The sequence below is a fragment of the Meriones unguiculatus genome, chromosome 1, assembly GCF_030254825.1.
Source record: "Meriones unguiculatus strain TT.TT164.6M chromosome 1, Bangor_MerUng_6.1, whole genome shotgun sequence".
NCBI classification, from domain to species: Eukaryota; Metazoa; Chordata; class Mammalia; order Rodentia; family Muridae; genus Meriones; species Meriones unguiculatus.
In genome coordinates this window covers 90812670-90840572 of record NC_083349.1, presented here as the reverse complement: position 1 = coordinate 90840572, position 27903 = coordinate 90812670, and the positions used below count along the sequence as shown (strand labels likewise).

Here is a 27903-nt window from a genome sequence, read left to right as displayed (position 1 = left end):
CTCTGTCTTGCATCATCTGGGTTCAGTGAAGCTCCTAGAGAGAGCGACCATTTTCCCCAGGCAGATGTGTAAGGCTGTGGGTGGGTCCTGAGGACGCTTTGGTTCCTGTATTGAGACCTCTAGTGAAGAGCTGGAAACTCAGGGGAGAGCTTACGTTTGTGGTTGGCAGCCTGCGGTCACTGTGAGATAACCACTGTCCTTTATCCAGGACCAGTATAGCTGGATCCTGTGTAAACGGAGAGCGTTCGTGTGTGCTGCTCATCAGGCTGTTGAGCGGGGCTGCCGGACTTTCTTGCCGTAGTAAAACAAGAGGGTGGGGCCATATCTCCTCTGTGCTCCATACTGGATTCAGCAGAGAGTTGTGAGTGAGTGAGTGAGTGAGTGAGTGAATGGGTGAGTGAGTGAATGGGTGAGTGAGTGAGATTGAGAGTGAATGAGTGAGTGAATGGATGAGTAAGAGAGAGTGAGTGAGAGAATGAGTGAGTGAGAGAGAGATAGAGAGAGTAAGTGAGTGAGTGGGTGGCCCTTGGCTCTGGAGACTGTAGTCTGCTAATCTTCCAAGGATAAAGTTCGGTGTTTTGACTGTACAGTGCCGAGCGCTGTCTAAGAGACTAGCCCTGGCGGAGAAGTCCAAGGACACCCTGACGGAGGAGATGAAGCTAGCCAGTCAGAACATCAGCCGACTTCAGGTGAGCTCCTGAACATGACCTCAGCACGTTCGTGTCTTTCGCTGACTGTTGAGAGGGCAGCAAAGCCAGCCTCCCCTTGGGCAGTGGTGATCTCTGGCCTTTCACACTTGTCATTCACTTCATTTCTGACTCACCCTAAAGTAACATCTTACTTACCTCAGACAAAAGGTGGCTGTCTTCCTTGTTTCTGATGGGAAGTTGATTTTAAATTCTCTTACAGCCTGTATTCATTTATTTATACTTACCCACAATTCTCGTTTCCCCTTTCTTATGGACACTCATGATTACTTACAGGCTTGTTCTGTGCACAGTATTCTGTCTTATTTCAGAAACCGACCTAAATAAACCCAAAAGTGGGACTTCAGAACATTCCTCCATCCTCTCTACTGTGTTCGGAAGCTTTGCTTTTGCTGAGTGTGATGGCACATACCTTTAGTCCCAGTACTTGGGAGGCAGAGTCAGGTGCACCTCTGTGAGTTCTAGGCCAGCCTGGTCTACACAGGGAGTTCCAGGCCAGCCAGGATTACATAGTGAGACCCTGAATACACACACACACACATACACACACACACAAATAAATCAAATCCCAGTTTCAAACCTTTCCTTTCAGGAAGCCCCTGTTGATGTTGACATGAGGTAGGCACTGGAAAACCCTGGAGACGCTGTTCTGTGTATTAGATCAGTTAGGGTATGAGGAGAGTGCGGTGGTTGGGTGGGGAGGGCACCCTTCTGGGAACGAGACCTGTGCAGGGCTTTTGAAAACCAGGGGGGACTACAGGCTTTCGACAGTCTACCCAGCTGAGAAGACACTGCTTGTATTTTGTAAGTGCAGTTACATGTGTGAGCATGTGTGTGGAGAGCAGAGGACAACCTTGGGTGTTGTTTCTCGGGAGCTGCCCCCCTTTCTTTTTTTTTGAGTTGTTGTACTCTTTGGCCTTCCAGGGATCTGTCCTCTTCTTCCCAGTGCAGGGATTCCTAGGGTACACCTTATGTTTTTTATGTTCAGCATCAGGGATGGAACTTGGGGCCCTCACTTGCAAGGCAAACCTTCACTGCCTGAGCTAGCTCTCCAGCCCTTCAAGTTTTGCAATACGTTCTGAACACATTGTTTCAGGGATGATTTTTTTCCATTTCTTTTTAGTTTGTCCTTCTATTCGGCCTGTGCCTTCACCTTTGCTTACTGAGGAACTCAGGCAGTGTGAAGGACTGCACTCCCAGATGTCTGTAATAGAGAATCATCTGGGGGGGTGGCTGGGGTAGCTGATGGGCCTTTCCTCTCCCCCCCTGCTCCTTAGGATGAGCTGATGACCACCAAGAGGAGCTACGAGGACCAGTTAAGTATGATGAGTGACCACCTGTGCAGCATGAATGAGACGCTGTCCAAGCAGAGGGAAGAGATCGACACACTCAAGATGTCCAGCAAGGTGTGTGAGGGAGGGGAGGTTTGGGATTGCTTAATGCAGCTGGTGGAAAGTACGTCACTGTGACTTGTGTCAAGAGGAAAGCACTTGGAAACCCTCTTCCTTCACTCCTGTCCCAAAGAAAACTAAGTTTCTTTGGCTGGGTCTAAGTTGAGATCTGACATTTTTGCTGCTGTGTAAGAGTGAGGGGGCTAGCAGATAGCCTTAGGAGGGGGATGATGGTGTGTAAGAGTAAGGGGGCTAGCAGATAGCCTTAGGAGGGGGATGATGCTCTGTCTGTTGAAGACCCTAGAAGTGTTTGGGTAACCCTTAACAAGTTGTTTTATTTGGTAAAATCATATATTCTAATTAATTCTTAAGTAAGAGCCTCACACAACTTAAGGAAGCCTCTCAAACACTTACCCAGCCCCAAACTGACCATCTCGGTGAGTGCTGCATACCCTGAGAGCATAGACATCATTTAGGGTTTTATATTTTCACTGTCCATTACTTTGGTTTTTCTTTTTTGTTGTTGTTTTTGTTTTGAGACAGGTTTTCTCTGTGTAGCCCTGGCTGTCCTGGAACTTACTGCATAGACCACATTGGCCTTGAACTCAGAGATTCGTCTGTCTCTGCCTCCTGAGCTCTGTGATTAAAGTTGTGCCACCACTGCGTGGCTTCCATTATGTTTTTATTCAGTTATCCACCACAGGCAAAAAAAAAAAAAAAAAAAAAAAAAAAGAAACAGACAGAGTTGAAACTAGAAAGAAATGTAGCTTAACATCCTCCATGATTCATGTGTCTCCTTCACTTAGTGTCGCCCTCTCTTGGCTTCTGCCGTGAGGGTTGTACCACGTCTACACTTAGACCTGTTTATATGCATACGTGTTTACATTAGAGGCTAGGATCCATATATGAGGGTAACATGCCATTTTTTAGTACTCAGTTTAAGTCACCTCTATTAATATTATGCCCCCAAGTCCATCCATTTTTCTGCAGACCTCATTTTTCTTTAAAGTTAATAATATTGCATATTTCTCTCACATTTTCATTATCTCTTCATCTGTTGATGGGCATCTAGGCTGGTTCCAACCCACTCCTATTGTGAATAGAGCCGAAATAAACTTGTATGAGGAGGTGACCTCGCTTCAGTTCAGAGGGTGTTGTTAACCATTCTCTGTCATCCTATAAGCCCTGTATTCTGTGTCCTCCTTGTCTTAGTCAGGGTTACTATTGTGCTGAAACACAATGAGCAAAAGCAGCTTGGGTAGGGAAGGGTTTATTTGACTCACACTTCCACAATGTAGTCCATCATTGAAGGAAGCCATGCGGGAACTCACTCAGGGCAGGAACCTGCAGGCAGGAGCTGATGCAGGGTGCTGTCACTGGCTTTCTCTTCATGGCTTGCTCAGCCTGCTTTCTTATAGAACCCAGGACCATCAGTCCAGGGTTGACACCACTCACCATGCGCTGGGCCCTCCCCTATCAGTCAGTAATTGAGAAAATCCCTTAAGGCTTGCCTACAGCCTGATCTTATGGAGGCAGTTTTTTAGATTGATGCTCCCTCCTCTCATACGACTGTAGCTGTGTCAACTTGACCTAAAGCTCTCCAGCACATCCCTCCACTTCTTGGTATTTATATTGCTGTAATGTCCTCTTCTGGCTGGGTGAGTATTGTCTACACTGGGTGCTCCGTACACATCGCATGTGCGTGCACACTTGCGCAGCTTGCACATGTGTGTCCATGCGTCTGTGTGTATGAGAGAGAGAGACATAATCTTGCTCTTAGTGTCCGTACTCTGCAAGTGTTGCCCATTTGTGGAAAGAAATAGTGTGGCGCTCATCATTTAGGGCTTTAACAAGAGTGTAGTCTTAAGAAGAGAACTAGGCAGAATCACCATGTTTGAGCATTGTGTATCACCACTCCCAGCTCCAAAACAAAGTTCTCAACCTGTGGGTCTTCAGGAGTAAAATCACAGTTACGAAGCAGCAACAAAATAGTAGCATTGAGAAGGTTGAGAAACACACCTCTAAATGTGCTTATTTAAATACCAAAAACCATATTTGGGCTAAAACGATTTTGCTTCATGAAATCCCATAAGGAAAGAAATTTGGTAAAGTGGGTAGTCACTTGTTTTTCTTTATTTTCTACCCATGGGAGCATAGTGTTACGTGGACGACACGGCCCAGACGGCCTCTTACATGCTGGGTGAGCGCTGCTTCTCAAGTGTGGGTCTGACACTGGACACTTCTCTTTGCACAGGGAAACTCTAAGAAGAACAGGAGTCGATAGTCGACAGTAGCTGACCAGTGGCTGTTCCCTCCAGACCGGCTGCAGCTGCGGCCCGGAGACCAGACCCCACAACCAGTGCTGGCGGCTCTGGGAAGCTGACGCGCTGTCGGGCCTCATACACTAGCCAGTGTTGTCTGTGACCTTGGGACATTTGAAGTATATTTGTAAACAGCAAGGCAAATACAGAATTTGATGTTGACAGTCAAATGGAAAACAATAGACATAACCATGGATATTGTAGGTTTCCTTACGCTGTTTTTACTGTGCACTTTTTAAAATTAGGATTTAATTTCAGTATGTAAGAACAAATATTTTGTATATTTTCAAACTCAATTATATGGTATGGATTTGGTATCTATGGAATAGATATATGTTTCTGGATAAAATGCTTAAATTGTCAGATGTCATTACTACCTGTATTGTCATGTCTTCTTATAATTGAAAATTGAAAGCTATCTCAGATTGTTTTTAAAAGAGTCTCTCCCTCCCCCTCTTTCTTCCCTCCATCCCATGGGGGTGCCAAGCCTTGCAGCCTTTAGAGCCTCGGGGGTTGCTGATGTGTGTACACCTGTACAGAACTCTCTGTGTTAGAATAATTGCTGAAGGAATTCCTGTCAATAAATTCCTGCCCACACAAACTTTCAGTCTGTTCTGTGACAATGTGATAGAAGAAGCCAGGATTGCATCCAGTCCCAGCTGGCTTAGAGGAAAAGTTTCTACCTGAGCAGGGGTGGCTGCATTTTGAAGCCTATAGAGGGCCCTTGAGTTTTGCTGGGAGCCACCTTGCAAGCAAGGACCCTAAGCCCTTTCAGCTCTTCCTGGACTCTGGTAGACGTGCTGTTCCAGCGCAAGTCCCAGGGCCCTCTCCCTGCACCCCACTCCCGAGGCTACAGCAGATGTCGTGTGCTCAGTGGCTGGCAACTCTCTTGCAGATAGAAAACTAAGGTTTAGAGGGCAGAGGCAACCTGACCACAGTCATAGCACATGCCTGACCACAATCATAGCACATGCCTGGCTGACCACAATCATAGCACATGCCTGTCAGGCCACAGTCATAGCACATGCCTGCCAGGCCACAGTCATAGCACATGCCTGGCTGACCACAGTCATAGCACATGCCTGACCACAGTCATAGCACATGCCTGTCTGACCACAATCATAGCACATGCCTGACCACAATCATAGCACATGCCTGACCACAGTCATAGCACATGCCTGGCTGGCCACAGTCATAGCACATGCCTGACCACAGTCATGGCACATGCTTGGCTGGCCACAGTCATAGCACATGCCTGACCACAGTCATAGCACATGCTTGGCTGACCACAGTCATAGCACATGCTTGGCTGGCCACAGTCATAGCACATGCCTTGGCTGGCCAGCTAACATTGACTGCTTGGATTGCTGAGTGGTGACAAAATCAGGACATAATCATAACTGTCATTTGTTCTCATTCTGTCCTGGGATTGTCTCACATCAAGAAACACGAAGTAATACATAGAGGCTATTTTCCTCAAGTTGTTTGTATTTAATTTTTTAATATTTATTTTTATTATTTTTAATTATGTATATGTCTGTGTGAGTGTGAGAGTGTGTGTGTGTGAGTGATAGGATACACATGAATACAGGAGGCCAGAGACATTGCATCTCCTGGAACTGGAGGCAGAGGTGGTCATGAGCTGAACTGAACTGGGTATGGAAACTGAACTCGGGGCAGTGTTAGCTGCTGAGCCGTCCATGTCTCCAGCTCCCACGTTGCTTATACGTTAATGGAAGCCATGAACTTCAGTTTGAGCCAGGCTATTCTAAAATACATGCTACTGAGGAAAAACAAACAAAACCCAATCCCCTGAGCCTCCTCTTACCTCCTACTTGCTAAAGAGAAAACTACTTTCACTCACTTGTTTGGTATTTATATTTCCAAAGAGCATGCCGCTTACCCTTGCTGTTCTGTTGGGCACCGCTTTCCACTTGGGAGGTGTTTTCCTGCCTCTCTGTCCCCACCACTCATCCAAATAGTTTTTCTTTAGTTGGTTTCTTCAGCATTTGATCATGTTGATATTCAATATAAACTTCCCTATGACTGCTCAAGGGAAATAGATCAAAAGCATACATCTAACAGTTTAACTTATTCATGGGGCTGGAGAGATGGCTCCGAAATTAAGAGTACCTTCTGCTCTTGCAAAACAAAACAAAACAAAACAAAACAAAACTGAAATTCTAAGCTCCAGCACTTGGGAGGCAGAAGCAGGCAGATATCTGTGAGTTCAAGGCCAATTTGGTCTATAAAGTGAATCCAGGACAGCCAGGGCGGGCTACACAGAGAAATCTTGTCTCGAAAACCTCAAACCAACCAACCAACCGAACAAACAAAACTGAAATTCTGTGCCTAGCACTCATATCATGTGGCACACCACCTGTAACTTCAGCTCCAGGGGATTTGACCATGTCTTTTGGTCTCTGTGGGCATCATACTCATGTCTACAGAGCCACACATATACCGCTTAAACAAAAACAGCAACAAAAGAAATGATTTAGAAATGTACTTATTCTTGCCCTTCTCTAACGAACATATATATGTTTTAATAAAGAGTAAATCATGTGGGTGACATGATTCTGTCCTGAGCTGAAGCAAGAGCCCTGTCGCCAGAGTTGCTACTGCCTGACATGGCAGAGCCGAACGCTTGCTGCTGGAGCCACAGCACCAGTCCCCAAGCAGGTCCTGAGGCTTCGCTGATCTGCGAGACAGGTCTTCAGCCTTGTGTCTGGAGAAGGCCTGAGAACTCACGAGAACCCCTCTTTTGACCGCTGCAAGTGCCACCACTGCTATGGGCCTCAGCATCTCCTCCCTCTTCTCATGCCTCTTCTGCAAGAAGCAGATGCACATATTGATGGAGTTTTGTATCTTTGGTGTCTATGCCTCATTAGACTGGATGCTGCAGTGTAAACTGAGTTCTGTGTAAACTGAGATTAGGGGAAATGGTCACCATTCCTACCATTGGTTTTAACATGGAAACAGTACAGTATAAGAACATTTGTTCCACAGTATGGGAAGCGATAAGAGTAGATCTCTCTGGAGGCTTTGCTTCCAAAATCCCCAAGGTCTTATTTTTGTGGTAGATAGCAATGATCATGAAAGAATTCAGGGAGGAGCAGCTCTACTGCAGGACATACTCCTGGAAGATGAGCTGCAGGATGCAATGCTGCTGCTTTTTGCAAACAAACAGGATTTGCCAGATACTATGGCCATCAGCAAGATGACAGATAAGTTAGGTCTTCTGTCTCTCCATGACAGAACATGGTATGTCCGAGCCACTCGTGCCCCACAAGGAACTGGTCTGTATGAGGGACTGGATTGGCTGTCAAGTGAACTTTCAAAATGTTAGAGGACACTGGAGACTTACCCAAGGACACCTTTGATAGATAGAATTTGTCTAGGCTTATTACAACAAAATTAGTTTGTATCTTGGTTATTAAAGAATTCCTATGGAAAAAAAGACAGCATCTTCAACAAATGGTGCTGGTCCAACTGGATGTCTACATGCAGAAAAATGAAAATAGATCCATATTTATCACCCTGCACAAAACTAAAGTCCAAGTGGATCAAAGACCTCAACATAAAACCAGATACTCTAAATCAGTTAGAAAAAAAGTGGGGAACAGCCTAGAACTCATTGGCACAGGAGACAACTTCCTGAACAGAACACCAACAGCACAGGCTCTAAGAGCAACAATCAATAAATGGGACCTCATGAAGCTGAAAAGCTTCTGTAAAGCAAAGGACACTGTCATCAAAACAAAACGACAGCCTACAGATTGGGAAAGAATCTTCACCAACCCTTTATCTGACAGAGGGCTAATATCCAGTATATAAAAAGAACTAAAGAAGCTGAAAAGAACAAACCAAGTAATCGAATTAAAAAATGGGGAACAGAGCTAAACAGAGAATTGTTGATAGAGGAATATCGAATGGCAGAGAATCACTTAAAGAAATGCTCAACCTCATTAGCCATTAGGGAAATGCAAATCAAAACAACCCTGAGATTTCACCTTACACCGATCAGAATGACCAAGATGAAAAACTCAAGTGACAACACATGCTGGAGAGGTTGTGGAGAAAGGGGAACCCTCCTCCACTGCTGGTGGGAATGTAAACTGGTACAACCACTTTGGAAGTCAATCTGGTGCTTGCTCAGACAATTAGGAATAATGCTTCCCCAAGACCCAGCTATACCATTGCTAGGTTTATACCCAAAATTTGCTCAAGTACACAACAAGGACATTTGCTCAACCATGTTTGTAGCAGCTTTATTTGCAATAGCCAGAACCTGAAAACAACCTAGATGTCCATCAATGGAGGAATGGAAACAGAAATTGTGGTATTTTTACACAATGGAATAATACTACTCAGCAATTAAAAATGAGGAAATCGTGAAATTTGCAGGCAAATGGTGGGATCTAGAAAAGATCATTCTGAGTGAAGTATCCCAGAAGGAGAAAGACAAACATGGTATATACTCGCTTATATAGACCTACAAGATATGGTAAACATAATGAAGTCTATGCACCTAAAGAAGATAAACAAGAAAGCAGACATGGGGTAAGATGATCAATCTTCACTTAGAAAGACAAATGAGATGTGCTTTGGACATATGACAGGAGTCTACTGCAGAAGGCATCTGAAAGACTCTACCTAGCAGCGTTTCAAAATACTAAGATACTAAGACTCATAACCAAACCTTTGGCAGAAGGGGAGTTAGTATGACATAGAAAGGATAGGAGCTCCACAAGGACCAAATATATCTGGGCATGGGTTTTTTCTGAAACTGTTTCTCCAACCAAGGACCATGTATGGATATAACCTAGAACCTTTGCTCGGATGAAGCTCGTGGTAGCTCAATAACCAATTGGTTTCCCATAGTAAGGGGAACACAGGGACTATTTCTGACAGGGACTCAATGGCAGACTCTTTGACCTCCCCACCCCCCAAGGGAGGAGCAGTCCTGCTAGGCCACAGAGGAGGACTTTGCAGCCAGTCCTGAAGATACCTGATAAAACAGGGCCAGGGGAAAGGGGAGGAGGTCCTCCCCAATCCGTGGACTTGGAAAGGGGCAAGGAGGAGCTGAGGGAGGGAGGGTGGGATTGGGAGGGAATGAGGGAGCGGGGATTCAATTGGGATACAGAGTTAATAAAATGTAACTAATAATAATTAAAAAAAAAGAAGAATTCCTGAGATAGGTTTGGGCAGAAATTACAGTGTTTAAAACTTGTTTTGTTGCCAATTATTGTTTACCAAGTACAATGTTGCTATGTAGCAATATGCTTGGGTTTAAGAGGTTCTCCTTGGGGGAGATGAATCCATTATTATACTTCCCTTAAACCTGGATGCCTGGATATATAGCAATTGTGACACCTTTAAACATCTGTTTGGAGTGGTTTTTGAGCCCACACCAGTAATGTTGTAGTTATTCCCTTGATACTTTACCGATACCTTTATCGTTCTTAGGACAGTCTGCTGATTTTAAGATGGAGCATTTCATTTGTATTCATTTCTACCCCTTGCCAAAAAAGATTTTCCTAACACTGCTTAGACTGGCCAGGGACATGCTCCAAAACACTATTCAGTTTTCTTGTAGTGAGGATTCTGCGCCACTACCCCCTCAATTATTCACTGCTGGCTTCCATCAGCCAAACTTACCTTCATGCAGTTTGGGTTTGATAGCGAATTCTGTGCTGCTTGCAAACAGTTCATATAGACATCATTTTAATACCCAGCAGATCGTCTTCCTTTATGTTGTCATCGTTTTTATGTTGCATATTGCTTTATGTTGGAATCAGCCTGACTCTTTGCCCAGTATATGATAGTTCTGCTGATATCTTAACTGTTTATTAATGAATATATCTTCATTAAGAATTTTTTTGAAAACTCATCAAATTCAATGAGTAAGTTTTCTTTATAACTCATTTAGAAGTAGTTGTAATAAGATGATTTTTTTTTAAAGTAAATTATGTGCTAAGAAATTCCAAATGGAGAGAAAAGGGAAGATTCTCTAATGGGAAGGGGAAGCGCATTACTTGGCCTCTGTTGTGTGGAGGCGCCGGCACCGGGAGAACAGCCGGAGGGTGGAGGAGAGCCTCAGGCACCACTTAGGAGACGGATGACTGTGTGTCTTGCCATTTGTCAACACCGCCATCCATTAAGTTGTCAGGTGCAGTGCTCCTGGCCCCCAAGCTGATAAACTGGATTGTCCTGTAAAATTGGACTTAACACGAAGATAGCAACATCGTCAGCAGATAACGGTGTGAGAGCCACGCCGACAAGAGATAGTTTGTTTTGTAACCAAAGAGGAACTTTCTGCTCTTCATGCAGAGACATTGCTCTTGGTGTGATGGTAAGACACTGTGACGTAAACTAACATGACTTTTAACATGGCTGCTTCTCATTTCTTGGCCACTGTCACTGTTTAGATCATGTTTTGGTTATTTGCTGCCCATTTTGACCATTTTGAAGGCTATAGAGTCTTTATGCGTAAGGACTACCTGTGGAATTAGGTCCTTGAGGCGGGCCTTCAAAGATTATATCTGCCCACAGTCCAGCCTGCCCTCTCTGCTCACTAGACCACAGAGTCATGAAAAACCCTGGCACGCAATGCTGCTGCCGTACTTGCCCTTTCAGACCCGACTGACATCTCTCCAAAACCATTAGCCAAAATAAAGCTTTCCTCCCTGGAGTTTTTCTGCCAAGTATTTAGTTACTGCAAGACAGAGGTAACTAGCATTTGTATTAAAAACAACCAAATAACCAAAAAACTCAGCCACAGCATCTACAAGCATGTCAAAAAAAGAGGCACCAACTAGCTTGAAGCCACAAAATAAATTGCAACCAAAAGCTTTCTTCAATTGACTGCAAACCTCCACTATAAAAATCCTCAAACAAAATAAGGTGCAATTTATAATTCTGTGTTATGCTGCATTATCCCTTGAGGTTGGCCCTGGTCTTTAAAAACAGTATTTCAGGGCTGGGGATTTAGCTCAGTGGTAGAGCGCTTGCCTAGCAAGCATAAGGTTCTGGGTTCAGTCTTTAGTTCTCAAAACAAAACAAAAACAAAACAAAACACAGGTCTAAAAACAGTATTTCACAGATTTATTTATTTGATTTTATGCACACGAGGGTTAGCCTATATGTATGCACTGTGTGCTTGCTTGGTGACCATGGAAGTCAGGAGAGAGCTGATTCCCCGGAACCAGAGTCATGGATGGTTGTGAGTAACCATGTCAGTGCTGGAACCTGCACCAGAGTCCTCTGCAAGTGCTCTTAACTGCTCAGCCATCTCTCCAGCCTTCCCCAGGTTTAAAAGGTCTCAGATTTCTCCATAACTTTGACACAAAGACAATGGTAGACGATGCTGAGGAAACACCCAAGAGCCATGCCAGCAAAGGGTTGTCTGTTCTGTGTTTGCAGAGGAAGTTTCTGTTCTGGGCGGAAAGCCGTGTCCTCAGAGAGCTGAGGACGCGAGCCTGTCACCGCAGATTCCTCTGCCTTACATTTCTGAGCAGTTTAGTAATTAGCTCCAAATTAGGAGACTAGCTGGTAATTGTAGTTCTGCTTTACTGAATCTGTGGAAGAAAAGACTAGAGAACGTTTAACCAACTTTCCATGAAAAGACTAGGAAAACTCAGCAGAGGAAGCATAGTGGAGCCAGTCAGTGGAGGGCCACAAAAGGCAATGCCCTAATTGGAGCCTCAGTGTTTATTTACTGGGGGCTTTAATCACTCCTGAGCTCCACTCCACTGCTTTCCTAAATACCACAAGTACAGTGGTGGCCCAGGAGGGAAATCTCTGAGGCCCAAGAATAGAAACAGCATAATCCAGTCAACAAAAGAATGTCAGTCACATCCTGCTCAAATACTAAAACAATATTCTTCCTTGGCCTGCCTCCCCTCCTCCTTCCCTCCCTCTCTCCCACTTTTCCCTTCCTTCTTGCTAGGCCTTGAATTTATGCTCTTCCTTCTTTAGCTATAGTGCTGTAGGCATGCGTCATTACATAGTCTTTCCTATATTCCCTGCATTTCTTTAGGTCACCTCTTTAGCTGGGTTAATTGGACAAATTGCACATTGTATTTTAATGTATGTTATCTATCCATGCTTTGACTTAGACTTTTGCTGCACAGCAGGGTATCTTGTACATAGAAGACAGTCACAAACACTCACTGGATATGTCTTAGGTATGGAGGCCATGGACCAAATGTAGCCCCTGGTCTGTGTAGCTCAAGCAATGCCAGGGGTGTCATCTTTGTGATGGAAGACTGTTGATTGCTGGCTGGTTGGAACTCATATGCTTGCTTTCAATCCATTCTCAGTGAAGATGTAGAATTTTTAGTTGAGGAAATTCCTGTCCAAAGTGAATTTGAATTTCCACAGAAAAGGACACTGAGCTGTAGCCTAGGTCATATCAGAATGCTCCATGCATGTGAAATGTCTGTGTTCAAGTGCTTTCTTCTTCAATACAGTTTCCTTAAAGCCATCACTTCTTGAATGGCTTTTGTCATCCAAAAGACACTATTGTTGTAAAGTTTGAGAGAGGAGTAATGTTCTCATTAATCATTTGAGAGCAAGCCTGGCCCTCCTCTTGAAGGTATGTTGATCCTAATAGCTTAAGCTGACTTGGATTTTGAAGAATTCTGAGGTATCTACCAGGTCCTACCCACAGAAACTTTGGGGAATCTCCTTGTGATACTGAGTTCTGAGTTCTCTGAATCCCAGTGATTGGACAGGCTAGTTCAATATCTCTTCCATTTACCAGGTTTTGCAAGGTCACAAAGCCAAGACTAGAGAAAGTGTTTAAAAACAGAATCCCACTGCTGTGTGTACTGGGGATCTCCTTGAATGTTCTCAGTGGTTGCAAGAAAAGGCTGTTGGGGAAAAGAAAAGCCCTGAATAAAAATGAGAAGGATGTCCTCTGAGGGTCTGTTTATTGTGCAGCAGGGAAGAGGAGCAGAGTAGAACGCCGCCCCTGCTGGTGACATGGTGACAGGGCTGCCGTGGCTGAGCTGAGGATAGGATAAGCACTTCACCACCAGCTTTTAACTGCCAGAGGAGGTAGTGCTGGAGTTAGGAGAAAGAGCTCTGCGTTTAGGAGAGCGGCGATCTCCAGAGTGGGTCATAGAAGGGGAGGGCAGTTCTAGTTAAAAAACAGAACAATTTTCAACCAACTGGAATAGTCTTTAGAAAACTACATGTCCGTTTGCTCCTAGACAGTGTCAAAATTTCCATGAGATTTCTTTCACCAGCTGGGCAACCCCACTAATGAAGGCCATCCTGCTTGTTTCAAAGATGACACAGTTAAAAAGGTGGCCTCAGAAAGCTGCTGTAGTGCTACTACTGTTTTAATGTGTTTTCTGTGTGCCTCTCCCCTTTTGCTCTTCTCAGGCTGACCAGCTCCTGTCGGCTTCCATAGGAACACCCTCTACCTTCCCCACTCAAGTTCTTTTACTTCCAATGTTTTACTTCAAGTATTTTACTTCCAATGTTCTGGTGATGGGGAGGTGACACACTCCTGCTTTTGTTTTATTTCTTTTGTTTGTGTTCCGCTCTAAGCATAAACACAGTTAGAAATCTTACCAGAGCATGACATTATCCCAAGCGTGTTCAACTGTGTGGCTTCAGGCGTACCTGTGCCCTCTCTGGAGGTCCGTTTCCTCCCTGAATCCTACTGGTTGGGCAGATTGCGAGATTCTTTCCCATTTTACCAAGTTTTCCAAGGCCACAAAGACTATACCAGGAAAAGTGTTCTAGGAGGAATCCCAGTATTGTATGAGTTCAGGGAGATGTTTCACCAGAATTGCAGCTTCCTCTCACCTGCCAGTCCGCCCTCAGGCTCATCAGCCTTCCTGGTTTGCACACAGTTCTCTTCCCAGGCAGTTCATCTTGCAGAGCACTAGACTGACATTCCTCCACTGATAGTCTGAGTCCAGGAGGACTCCCTGGGCACCCCATGAGTGTCCATCCTGGGGAATACAAAAGTGAATGGGGATCTACTGGAATCAAAATACTTTCTGCTTAAAAACCTTCATGAAGCCAGGTGCAGTGGCACAGTCCTGTAGGCCCGGAAGAGGCAGAGACAGGTGGATCTCTGTGAGTTTGAGGCCAACCTGGTCTACAAAGTGAGTCCAGGACAGCCAAGGCTACACAGAGAAATGCTGTCTCAAAAAAAGCAGAAACCAACCAACCAAACAAAACCTTCATGATTTCTTTAATGCTTCACCCTCCACTGAGCCATTTCCACCTCTCCTAAATACTCCAAACCACGCTAGAGCCTGGAATGTCCTTCTTCATTGCACATCCTAGCCAATCCAATTCAAGTCTCCACTCTGGGATTCGGTATCCTTCCTGGAAAAAGGGTGCCCTACCTCCATTTTTTCGTGTTGTTGGTGTTGTGACTCCTTCGGTGTCCCTTGAGAAAGAGGCTGGGGTGTTCTGAGAGTCATTTGTTCACAGGCGACAGAGTAGAGGGTGTGCTACACTGGAAACCTCAGATGCTGCTGAGGTTGGCATCTCTTCCTCACCTCGCCTGCTTTCTCCAGGAGGCACGCCTGAGGCGCTGTGGAACTCCTACTGCCTGCACCGCTTGACCCTTGACTCGCTCACCTGGTCATCTGTGCGCCGGGTATGTATGAATTTCACCCAGGAAGAAGGACCCGTTATCCTTTGGTGTCGACCCGACTTTGGAAGCAAAGGAGGAGGTCCTCTTAGAGGCTTTCAGGAAAAGTTGGTGACCCCTTTCCAGCTTCCTTTTGGGGGACTACAGACTCGTCCTGGACAGCTGACTTGTAGAGGGAAGCGAAGGTCTAGTCTCATTCCAGAAAAACTGTGTGGGGATGGGGGATCTAGGGTGGAGAAAGGAGCAAGAAGGGAGGGTACCATAGGGGAAGCCGGGCGTGGACTGGAGGAGTGCCCCAGCGGTGGCCGCCCCCCTCACCCCACCCCCAGTAGCCAGGGCCCTCCCTCTCCTCCCTCCCCTCCTCCCTCCCCTTCTCCCCTCGCCTCCTCCCTGTGTGGATGGCCGCGGCCTGAGTCGGAGCCCCAGCCACGCTGCCCGTGAGTGAACCACCCCAGGGACAGCCCGGAGAAGGCTTGGGGGAGCATCTCTTCAGGGTGGGGTAGCTCCGGGTCGCTGGAGTTTGAGCGCGGGGACCTCCCCGTCCTCGACTCCCCACTGGCGTCCGGGGCGGCGAGGGGCTGGGCCCTGCCGGCTTCTCTCTGTCCTGGGCCTGACTGCAAAGAAAGAAAAGTCCAACTGCACGGGACAGTCAGGTTCGTGAGCAAGACGGGCGGGGACTGTAGAAACCTACCGAAGTTCTCGCCACCCAGACCTGGGCACCAGCCCTGTCGGCAGGGCAGCGCTCCCTCGGGACGCGGGACCCTCCCCACCCCCACTCCAACCACCCCCCTTCTCCCGCGCAGTCTTCCTGGCTCCGTTCTTGGTGGTCCTGTCCACTCCCACTTCTGGGTTCACCTTCATCCCCTCTTGTACTCAGAGATGACCAGCCAGGCGAAGCCAGCCAGGCCAAGGGGTCACGCACAGGCTTGGGTACACCCTGCCCCGATATTTGCTGCAGCAGTGACATGCGCCGGGATTTGGCATGTGGGCTTTGCGGGTGCAGAAGGACTGTTTCTATGGTTCGGTAACACCCAACCTAGAGAGCTGGTTGTCTATCGTCTGCTTTCTTTCCAACTGTACGTCCCCCATCAGTGACAGTTACTCTAGTTAGACAGCAAAGCTCATGAAGAAAAACAGAATGCTAGCCAAAAATAAATAAATAAATTCTGTTCGGGGCTGGTGAGGTAGCTCACGGGGTAAAGGGGATCGCTGTCAAGCCTTGACTACTTGAATTGCGTTGCTGGGGACCTAAGGATGAGGAGAAAAGCCCCTCCTCCACATTGTACATGTACCATGGCCCTCACTATCCCCACTCCACTGCCGCCAAATAACGAAAACAAACAAACAAACAACTGAGAATTAATAAAAATGCCATGCAGAAGATGGTCTTTGGAAAGTAAGGACGTCAGTCTCGTCTCTACTGCGTTAGTTTTGTTTTTTAGGCTCCTCTAACCGGCTATTACCACCTCCCCCAGGCCAGAGGCTTTAATTTGCCGGACATGCTTGGGCAGGAAGGTTGTTGTCATTCCCTCTGGCCTCCCTTCCACTTTCTCTCCCCTAAGCAGGAGTCGTGCAAACAAGTAAAAGAGTGATGGAAGAGGCGCCACATCCGAACAGACAGAAAGGACGGCAGCACACTTTAACCCTGTGGCTGTGGCTTCAGCTGAGCTCTGATTGGGTGAAAGCTGTTTAGTTCATTTGTGTGGTTTTTATGTCGGTTCTCATTACGACTGAATCAATATTTCCATGACAGGCTTGGTTCTCTGGGTGCTTCAGACAAGCCTGCTGATTCTTGCAGGGAACCACACAGATGGAGTCTTTTTTGTTGTCACTCTGGCTGTGTTTTAGGGACTGGGTGAGGTTGATTGTCTAATTCTGCTTCTGACCCACTCAGACTCCGAGCTGCCCAGGGCTGAGCTATGTGAGGAACTGAAGGGGAGCGGGGTCCCTCTCAGTATGCAAGGGATACAGGCTTCCGTTTGTTCCTTGAGGGGGTGTTGGCATGTGTGTGGTATGTTCGTGCGTGCACAGATCTGAGGAGGGCAGAGGAGGATGTTGAGTCTCCTGTTCAACCCCCCTCTGTTCATTCTCTTGCTGGACCTGGAGCTCATTGTTTTTCCCAATAGACTAGCAAACCCCACAAAGAATCCTGTGTCTGCCCAGGCATGCCCAGCTTTTGCCAAATTGAATGATTTACATGGGTGCTGGGGATCTGAACTCAGGTCCTTCAGCTAATCCCTAAGAACGCATGCTTCTGAAGGACTTGAGCTATTCTCTTTCTGTAAAACAATAATGGGATCATAGCACATTCTGCAAACAACATTTTAAAGCAGGGCAGTGTGTAAATGAAGATCTAAAAGAACCTGCAGAGGCTCTTAACTGAGAATAGGGGACTGTTGATGAGATGTCTGTGTCCTTCCAGCAAGGCTCAGGAAACTTGATGGAGGAGGGCAGATAGAGTGTAGGAACCAAAGGATGGGGAGGCAAGCTAAGAAAACTCATTTTCCTGAACATGGTAAGGGTGATATCTATGAAGTCACAGCAGCAGTAAGGGCACTTGCACAGAGCTGCCCATCAGCAGCATCAAGGGTGGGGAGGGACCTCGCCCACCCTTTCCTGGGGAGCTACAATTATTGATTTCTAGGGGATATGCCCCAGTGGTGTAATTATTGGGAAATTGCTGTTACTCAAGTAAATAAACCCCTACCCATGCTAGAACGAACAAACCTGATAAAGTGCAATGAAATGAACCTACACACACACACACACACACACACACACACACACACCGACAAGAGAAAGAGATAGAGAGAAGCAGAGAGAGGCAAAGAAACAGAAGGAGACAGAGAGAGAGAGATGGGGTGGGGGGGACACTTGGGAAGAAGGGCAGAGGGAAGGAGGGTGAAGGAGATAAGAGGACAATGAGAGAGAGGGAGAGAGAGAGATGACCAAAGTGTGTTTTATATATGTGTGGCATTGTAAAAGACTAAATAAAAAGATTTTAAAAACTGAATTCATTGAAAATAAGGGAGGGCTTATTTTAAATAGGATATGTCACTTCTGCACAGTTTGGCAGTCTCATATTTGAATCACTCAGTAAGGCTTTGTTGGTGTTCTCATAACATCTATGAAATGCTGGGACCTCCTTCATTTAACTGTCAGTCCTTAAGCTGTGAACTTGCATGGCCTGGCCGCTTAGACAAACAATGTACCCTGATATGAATCTTCAGTCTCTTCCTCTTCCTGGGAATTTCTAATCTGAATTTAATACCCTGGAAGTCAACCTTACACTGTTTGGAGAAAACCTGCCTATCTGGCAAGGTTCCATTTTGCTCCTGTCATCAAATTAATGTAGTTAAACAGACTGGTCAGCCACACATCCAGCAGCAAAGGCTGGCCAAGCATGGGTACAGGATGCTGGCGATGTCAGAAGACCACAAAAGGGCCCTTGCCTTCAGGATGGACAGGTTGGAGAGTGAGGTGGAGGCCATATCTCCACGCAGCCAGGAGAAAGTAGCCACCATCTGGCTGAGTCAAATATGTTAGGAATATAGAAGGTGTGGGACATACATCGAAAGAGAAGAGGGCAGGGGTTACTTTTTACTGTCAAAAAGTAAACTCACCCAGCGACATGCTACCTGGCTTTTAAACACTGTGCTGTACATAATACTGAATCACACAGGAGAGGCTCAGAGCACAGGGGTGAATTTAAATAGCAAGCTATGGATTAGAAAGTACTATCCTTTTACTCTTTGAAAATACGCCCATGACAACTGGAATTATATGCTTTGAGATGGATGGGGGGAGGGGCTAGAGCTGCTTTTGCTTCTCTTTGTGCTGGCCAGGGTTCCCCAGCTCCTCGACAGTAATGGTAGCTGACATTCACTGCGAGTTAAACACTCACACGCAGTGTTTAATTTTAAAGGCTTTGAGGCAAGGACTATTATTATTGTCATTGTGGCGTTTCAGAAGCTGGGATTAGAGAGGCTGCCCAGGCACTAAGTGTGGGAAGCAAGCCTCACACTCAGGTCAGTGGTGAAAGTCTGCAGACCTCGGTCTCTACTGTGCACTGCCTCTCCCCTCCCCCCCATATAAGTTACCAATGGTATTACGGAAAAATAGGAAAGGAAAGGAAAATATTTTGATTGCTTATAAAACACCTCTGTCTCCCAAATCCCTCTCTTTGGAAGTCTTTGAGAATTGCTCTAGACTTACAGCACAGTTGGGAAACGCCTCTATCCCATTAGATGTATCCAGAATTCTCTGGAGGCTTCCCAGCCAGACTGGAGTTCCAGGAACCCCATGGGATTGTGGAGCAGCTCAAGTGCAAGGCTCTGGGTTGTTTTGTTGTTTTAAGTAGGCCAGGCAGATCATGTCTCCCAGCTGTCCCTTGGGCTTCTGTTGCTGTTTACAGTGGCTAGGATGGGTGGAAAAGCTCATTGTGTCTTGAGGTAAACATGGTGGTGAACATTGTTTTATGTAAATGTGATAGTGGGCTCGAATTTGGAAGCCAGGCTCCGCGGGTGATCTCACACATTGGCAAGGTTGGCTGGTTTAATGGAGATGGGGATATGTGACATGATTCTGAAGCTCAGATCTCATAGCACAGCCCTCTTTCATGGGGAGCCAGGCCCTGGAGGACGCTGTATCCCTCTCCTCTGTGGGGCCTACCTAAATGTCCTTAGGAAAATTAGCACCCCCCACCCCCCCAAAAAAAAACCCCTGCTAGATCACAGAAGGTTCCCCCCACCCTTGTGTTTCTCAAAGACAGATTTCTGGAAGGTAAATGATCCTAATAATGGTGGCCTCCTCCTTGAAAATACGTTTACCCAAGTGTGGTGGCACAGGCATTTACTCCCAGCACTCAGGAAGCAAAAGCAGGCAAATATCTGTGAGTTCCAGGATAGCCTGGTCTACAGAGCGAGTTCCAGGACAGCCAGGGCTCAGGACATGGGCTAAGACTGAGTACTGTGCTTGCAGAGACCCCCAGTTTGGTTTGCAGTACTCATGTTAGGTGCCTCCATAACCTCTTGTAACTCTGGTTCCAAGGGGTCTGATACCCTCCTTAGGCCTCCGTGGGCACCACACCGACACACATACAGTAAAAGAAACAAATAGATGACTCACAAAAAGAAAAAAGAAAAAAAAAATCCTTGCAAGATAAGAGTCAAGGGTCCTTTCCCAAATTATCACACTTAGACTGATAGTTGAGATCCTGTTTATATTTGGCAAATAAGATATTTCTTTCTGGCCTCCCTCAGTGGTAGCAGTGTGTCGCTTTGAGAAGTTTGCCTGTGTTCTCTAGTGGGTGCTGAGATTCTACCATTGCTCTGTGTTTATCTTTTCTCAGTTGGCCAAAGGAAGTTCAAAGCCAGTTAGCGTAGATGTAGGCCTTTCTGGGTCTTTATTTGTGACAACTGAGGACACACATTATTTCCTCCCTATGCTTTCTTCTGCTTCCAGTTTGTCACCTATATCACGGTGTTTCACCATATTCAGTGTATCTAGGGGGCTGCTGCTATTTAAAAATTGTTTTATTATAAATTATGTGTATATAGGAGTGGTGGAGTCCTGAGAGGGTGTTGTTGGCCTGCAGCTGGAGCCACCGATATGTGCTGGGCTCTGAACTCAGGTTCCCTGCCACGAGCAGTTTCTCCAGTCCTGAGGGGGCAGGGTGGTGCTTTAGGGTCTCCATACTTTCATTTCAGTTTATTTTCCATCATGTCAGTGTAAATGTACAGTCTCTGTTCCTCCTTGCCTCCCTCTCTCCAAGGTCTTCCCATATACCCCAGGCTGGCCTTAAACTAGTTTTTATTCAGGCTGACCTCAACACCCCTACTTTCTTTGCCTTTGTTCTGGGATTACTTGATGCTCTCTTATTCAGGCTCCTTGATAAGTTTTAAAATATTTATGTTCCCACAAGTATCGTTAGATTGCTATCACTCACAAATGAAGAACTCCATGCAACAATCTCCCTTAGCACATGGGAGGTGCTTTGCTATTGTCTTCACAAGCCCATCGCTGCTGATTAGAAATCTGATGGCAACCCGTCTTCTCTCTGATACATCGGAGAGATTTTTTTCTTTTTTTCTTTTCAGTTTATTTATAAGCATGTCTAGGTGTGGACTTAGTAAATTTTATCCAGTCCACCTGTTAGCATTTCTGTTTTCATAGTTGAGTGACCTTAATTTTTTTCTGTCTCTCATACTTAACATATAAGTGACAGTTCCACCCAAAGTATTATTGAGAAAATAATGTACAATAAAATGTTAAAATATCCCCTGACGTGAGAAGGCACAAAAGATTTTTCATTACTATTAATCTCATAGTTTCAAAGGATTTCTTGTCTGCTTTGGGTTTTGTTAGCTTACATAAACCGATTTTGTCTACTTGCATGCACACAAACAGAAAATTCTACTGAGATTTTTTACTAAAATTACATTTACTTTATACTGATGTCACTTCCACATCTCTAGGAATTGAACCTAGGTACTACACATGCTACAGTTTAGTTGAGACCAGATCTCTCAGTAAATTGCTCAGCTGAGCCTTGAACTCTCTCTCTACGGATCCCATGCAGGCCATGAACTGGTAATCTTCCTACATTAATCTCCTTGGTAGTTGGGCTCATAGGCCTGCACCACAGGCCTGGCTTATGGTGACATCTTAACAATATTAGATCTTCCCATCTTTTTAGAAAATATTTATCATCATCATCATCATCATCACCATCGTGTGTGTGTGTGTGTGTGTGTGTGTGTGTGTTGGGGGCACATTGTGCCATAGGTCAGAAGGTAACTTTATGGAGTCGGGTCTCTTCTCCTTCTAACCCATGTGAAGAAATAGAGCGCAGGTTCTCAGGCTTACAGGGCAAGCTCCTTCACCAGCTGAGCCATCTCTCCAGGTCCTTCCTGTCTCTTTCTATTTAGGTGAATGGTAACTAGCAATTTCTATTATGGATGGTTTATATAACGTTCATATCCATTATTTCCATAGATTTTGTCCATATTTTCAATAACATCCTATTTTCTAGATAATATAAACATTGCTAGTCTAAAATCTTTGTTCTCTTTATTCATCATGCTGCCTGATCTCTTCTCTTAGATCATTAGTCAGGGTATAGATGTTCTTGAATTTCTATGTGCTCAAAACCACAATAATTTGCCTCCTGTATTCCTTGGTATTTTTGTGTCTTTTTCTTGTCTTATTACATTAGTGGAGCCACAAGTATAGTATTCTATAGTGATACGGAGGCATCCTGTATTCACTATTGTTGTTTTGCGTTTCTCTGTGTAGTCCTGGCTGTACTGAAACTCACTCTGTAGACCAGGCTGGCCTCAAACTCAGAGGTCTACCTGCCTTTGCCTCCCAAGTACCGAGATTAAAGGCATGTGCCACCACTGCCCAGCTTTAATGGGGTCTTTTAAAGACCCAGGGCTTATAAAGTTGACTTAATGTTTTAGTAGGTTGTCTTTATTAAATTAAGGACTTTTCTTCCTTTCTTAATATTTTTTAGCAAGTTAAAAATTATATTGCTGACTTTATGTAGTTTTTAAATGTCTTATGTAAATTATATGAGATGATCATGTATTTCTTTCTTCCTATTATGTCATAAATAATATGAGTTAATAAATTTAAATGTATCAAAACACACACATACATATATATACATAGTTATTTAATATTAGATTCTATAAGCTTTCATTTGCTAATATTTTATTTAAAGTTTTTGTAAATGTTCACTAGTGAAATTGTTTTAAAATTTTTCTTTGGCTGGATGTGGAAACCTTTAGTCCCAGCACTTTGGAGGCAGAGGCCAGCCTGGTCTATACAGTGAGTTACAGGACAGTCAGGCCACATAGACAGTTAAGGCCATGTAGTGGAGACCCTGTCTTAAAAAAAAATCCTAAAAGAAAAAAATTATTTGCTCTTTTATTCTTGTTTTGCTTTGTATCTAGCTTCAATAAGTTGAGTAGCTCTCCCTTATTTATATACAATAAACATACATGCATATATGTGTATATTTTTTCTTGAACAGTTTGTAAGATATAAGGATTATATGTTGTTTTTAAAATTGGCAAAACTAACTGCAAAACCAGTTAGATAACTTGTAAAGAGCATATGTGTCAAGTTTTTGAAACCTTCATTTCTCTTTTCCTCTTTGATACAAGGTCTCATGTGGTCCACACTGGCCTTGAACCTTCCAGGGAACCAAGGTCGTCCTTGATCGTGACCCCCCCCCACCTCCACCTCCCAGGTTCTGGGATTAGGAGTGTGTGTTATCATGTCCTGATCTGACAATTAATTTTTAAGAATGTTTATTGAATAATTTGATTTCCCCTCTTTTCTTAACTCACTTTTGATTATTATTAAGATGATCCAGCCAGGTGTTTTCAGATTTACTTTTTATTTTTTAGTCAGTTAAATTTTATTTTATGAGTACGCGTGGTTGGCCAGCATGTATGTTCACCAAATAGCAAACAAGCGACCTCAGAGCAGAGATGACACCAGATGCTCTAATACTGGTGAGCCAAACCCGAGTCCTCTGCAAGGGCAAGTGCTTTAGCTGCTGAGCCCTCTCTCCAGCCTGCGTTCTGTGTTCTTAGATTTTGTACCATAAAGCCATTCACAGTTTTAAATTATGGCTTTATAGATATTGACTGTAGTTTAATGTTCTTCTTTATGTGCTAAATATTGTTAATTTGTGCTAATTCTTTCATTTAATTTCACAATTTATGTAACCCTTTCCAAATCTATGCATCTATTTATTCTATACGTATCTGTCTGTCTGTCTATCTATGTATATTACAAAGTCTTGGTTGGTAGGATATTTGCTGTAGCCCAGGCTGACTTCAAACTCATGGCAGTCCTCCTGCCTCAGACCCTTGAGTGCTGGGATTATATTCTGGTGACATCATATTCCACCTAAAAGTTTTAAAATCCTAGTTCACAGAGTGACAGGTTTCCATATGTGGTTTTATGCAGCGTTTGGCTGATTTCTCCATTGCCCTCTCCCTCACCTCTTTTGCCTCCAGTGTTGCTCCCTTCACTTTTCCCATCATAGTCTTCTGTTCTCTCTCTGTTGCCTCAAAGACTCCGCTCCTCATCTTACAGTCTCTTCTAGTTTCTTGGCATCTACCCACATTTTCCTCACCTAAGTACAAACACTTAACAATATTTGTATCAGTATGTGACCGATAGCATTCGTCTTTTTGAGCCTGGACCTCGCTTAACATTTTCCAGCTCTAGCCCCCCCCCTTTTTTTTGTAAATTTTCTTTTCTTTTCTTTTCTTTTCTTTTCTTTTCTTTTCTTTTCTTTTCTTTTCTTTCTTTCTTTCTTTCTTTCTTTTCACAGCTGAGTAAAATTCTGTTGCGTATATGAACCACATTTTCGTTATTCATTCGCCTGTTGATGGAAATCTCTGCTGCTTCCGTTTCCTAACTGTTAGGAACAGAGCAGCAGTGAACATGAAAGTGCAAATATCTGGGTAGTAGGATATAAAACACCTGAAATATGCCGAGGAGTGGTACAGAGGGTTATAGGATGGTCCTAATTTTAGTTTTTCGAACCATCTCCTCCTTGACTTCACAGTAGCTACACACTAGCTGACACTCTCACCAAGTGTAGACAAACATTCCTCTCTTCCCTCATCTCACCAGCATTTGTTAATGGTTTTCTTGATGATAGCTATTCTGACTGGGAAGAGATGGAATCTCAAAGCAGTTTTAGTTTGCATTTCTCTGATAGCTCCAAATGTTGAATACTTTCTTAATGGAATTAAAACACATGTTTATTTAAATTTATTTGCTTGTTTGTTTTTGCTTCTGTGTGTGTATGTAGGTGTGTGTGTATGTGTGTGTGTGTGTACGAGTGTGTATGTGTGTGAGTGTTTATGTGTGTATATGTATGTGTGTGTATTTATGTGTGTGTATGTGTGTGTGTGTGTACGAGTGTGTATGTGTGTGAGTGTTTATGTGTGTATATGTATGTGTGTGTATTTATGTGTGTGTATGTGTGTGTGAATGTGTGTGTGTGTTTGTGTAGGGACAGAACTGAATGGAGGAAGGAGGGAGAACAGCCCACTACAGTCACCTCAGCACCTGCCTCTTATCCAGCTTTCTCTTGGCCGTGAGACGCTCAGTTCCTCCTGTAACCCCTGCGGTCTCAGGCTGAGTAGAGGAGGCTATAGCCACACTGGCCCGGTCTCAGGTGGCCTCACCCTCCTGCTGCTGGTGCCGCCTGCACCCTGTGGTTCTCTCTGAGCAGACTGGCCCAGGCAGCCTGCCTCCTGGCTGAGCGCAGACTCCAGGTTAGGGGGATCGGCAGGCCCTTGGTGGCCAGCAGCACCTGCTGCATGCCCAGCTCAGACACCCAGTCCCCGTGAGCACATTGGTACAGATCTCTCCCCTGGCACTCACATCTGGTAGAGGAGCTTAGGAGGTAGCCTGTGGGTAGAGAGGCATGAAACAGACCCTGGGAATAGGGGTCCCCTCAGCACCCTCCATGTGACCTTTGGGTCAGTGAGGTCCTCTTCACAGGGGAGACGTAACGTCAGGTGGGTCCTCTGTCAAAGAGTTGTCACCTTCTGTACACTCGGCAGATGACCTCGGAAGGCAGATCTCATACGCTGGAGCTCATCACTTCAGAGGGCTGGAGACACGGGAAGGAAAAAGCTTTTTCCTGTTTCACACATGAACGCTTTAAAAATATTTACTTTTTTAAAAGATTTATTTATTATTTACATAGTACTCTACCTGCATGTGTGCCTAGACACTAGAAGAGGGCACCAGATCACATTATAGATGGTTGTGAGCCACCAGGTGGTTGCTAGGAATTGAACTGAGGACCTTCAGAAGAACAACCAGTGCTCTTAACCTCTCAGCCATCTCTCTAGGCCTAATCTACTGGCTATTTGTATTTCTTCTTCTGAGAATTGTTTAGTTCATTGGCCCATTTATTGATAAGGTTTTTTTTCTTTCTTAATTTTGGTGTTTAGTTTTTGTAGTTCTTTGTGTTATTCTGTGTAGTAAGCTCTTGCCTAAAGCACAGGTAGCAAACTTTTCTCTTATTCTGTAGGCTGTCCGTGCACTCTAATGCTAAAAGTATGTTTTGCTGTGCAGAACTTTTCAAGCTTCATGTAACCTCATGTTGCTAGTGCTTGGGGCTGTTTCTCATGCTATTGGGGTTCCTCCGTGCTATTGGGACTCGTTGAGATTATTCCTTGCCAATTCTGTGTCTTGAGTGTTTTTCCTTAGCAGTGTCTACTTCGAAGTTTATGCATTATTATTTATGTATGTCTGTGCATATTTTTGTGAATGTATGACACGTGTTCAGGTACCCATGGATGCCAGAAGAGGGTTTCAGATTCCATGGAGCTGGAGTTACAGATCGTTGTGAGCTACCAGGTAGGGGCTAGGAAGCAAACCTGAGTCCTTTGAGGAGGAGCGATGCTCTTAACTGCTAACCCATCTTCTCAATCTTGAGGAAACCAGACTGCCAACAGCTCTCTGCCTTCTCTGACTCCGCTTCAGACTTTGAAGACAAATCAACTTTCCACACGTGGAAGGCCATTACCACCTGCCAAAAGCCACGCCCCACTGGTGTGGACGAACTATAGCCCAACTAAAACCCCACACTTGGGATGAAAACAAAAATATATTTACATAACATAACTGAGTTTGCAAAGAATATGAAACTTCCATTACTCGTGTTAATAGCCACAAATGGCAGTCTCCTCCCTTGTCTACCCTCTGCTCAGATTCTTTCAAACAAGGACCATGCTTCATGAGGTCTAGTCAGAGAGGTGGTGGGCATGCTCCTGTTTTCAATTTAGAATGCTCTTTCATGAGTTTCCTTAAGATTTGGTTTGGCCATTTGGCACCTCTCACCACTTAACTGCTGGACTTTTCTGCAGGGTGATTGCAGCCGCCAAAGGACCACGGCCCTGTAGTCAGAATTCTCTCTGCTTTATTTGTCGGTGGTTTTGTCTTTTAAGGAAACAAACCCTTAACTTCATTATTCATGTTAATGTTTTAAACACAACAGGCCCCTAGCTGCTGTTTTCCCGGTGAGATCATGAAGGGCCCGGGACAAGGGGGAAGAGGAGAGGCAGAGAATGCGTGAAGACATGGCTGAGGGAGCAGGAATTTCTCAAGACTGAAAATGCGCCTATTTTATAGCCATCATTTATCTGGGTCCTCGGGATCTGATTTTGGTTCAGAGAATGTTGAGTTTTGCAAGAGTCTCATCAGTAATTACGATGATGAGAGGGGTCAGTGGGTAAAGGTGCTAAGGCTCAAGCTGACAGCAGACTGAGTTCCATCCTCGCCACACATGGTGGAGGAGAGACCTGGCTCCTGGGAGCTGTCCTCTGACCACTGGTGCATGGTCCCACATGTTACACGAAAATAAACAAATATCATTTCAAAAGAAGGTACAGTGACCATGATTGCTATGCGTGTTCTTAAGTAGAGAGAAAAATTTAAAAAAACAAAATGTAACTGGAATTATGGATACATTGCCGTTTAAATATCTGTGGCTCACGCATAAAAATAGCTTTCACGCTGAGGACCTTAGCCAAGGGCTTTGTGGAAACAGCATTGGGAATCTAATTTAACACAGCCGTGACCCGGGGATTCAGAGACATGGCTGACCCACCGGCTAGCCTACTCATCCTTCTGAATGTATTTTTTTTTTCTAGTTCACTACAACCCATTCTCAAAATCAATTTGGAGGATTAGAAAAATAAAACGAAGTTACAAACCTTGTTTTCTTTTCTTTTCTTCTTTCGTTTTCTTTTCTCTTCCTTTCTTCTTCCGTTCCCTCCTGCCCTGCTTCCTCCCCTCCCCATTCCTTTCTC

At 44.8% G+C, this 27903-nt stretch overlaps 2 protein-coding genes and 1 pseudogene across 6 annotated transcripts in view; all 3 read left to right on the top strand.

Moving 5' to 3' along the window:
* Positions 1-5020, top strand: part of Ppp1r21 (protein phosphatase 1 regulatory subunit 21) — a 57484-nt gene extending 52464 nt beyond the window's left edge. Inside the window, exons 20-22 of the mRNA XM_021644496.2 lie at positions 591-689; positions 1985-2113; positions 4353-5020. Coding sequence (XP_021500171.1) covers positions 591-689; positions 1985-2113; positions 4353-4382 — 258 coding nt within the window. The 3' untranslated portion in view covers positions 4383-5020. The remainder of the gene's footprint in view (positions 1-590; positions 690-1984; positions 2114-4352) is intronic.
* Positions 5021-7210: 2190 nt separating this feature from the next.
* On the top strand, positions 7211-7768 carry LOC110552893 (ADP-ribosylation factor 4-like; annotated as a pseudogene).
* A 7645-nt stretch (positions 7769-15413) lies between these two features.
* Ston1 (stonin 1) overlaps positions 15414-27903 on the top strand; it is a 45696-nt gene continuing 33206 nt past the window's right edge. For 2 of the 5 annotated variants that reach the window (XM_021644500.2, XM_060393331.1), the window contains exon 1: positions 15428-15696. The gene's annotated coding sequence lies outside the window, so the exon portion shown is untranslated. Of the gene's footprint in view, positions 15697-27903 lie in introns of all 5 variants that reach the window. The other 3 variants (XM_021644499.2, XM_060393332.1, XM_060393336.1) reach the window with 3 other exon arrangements.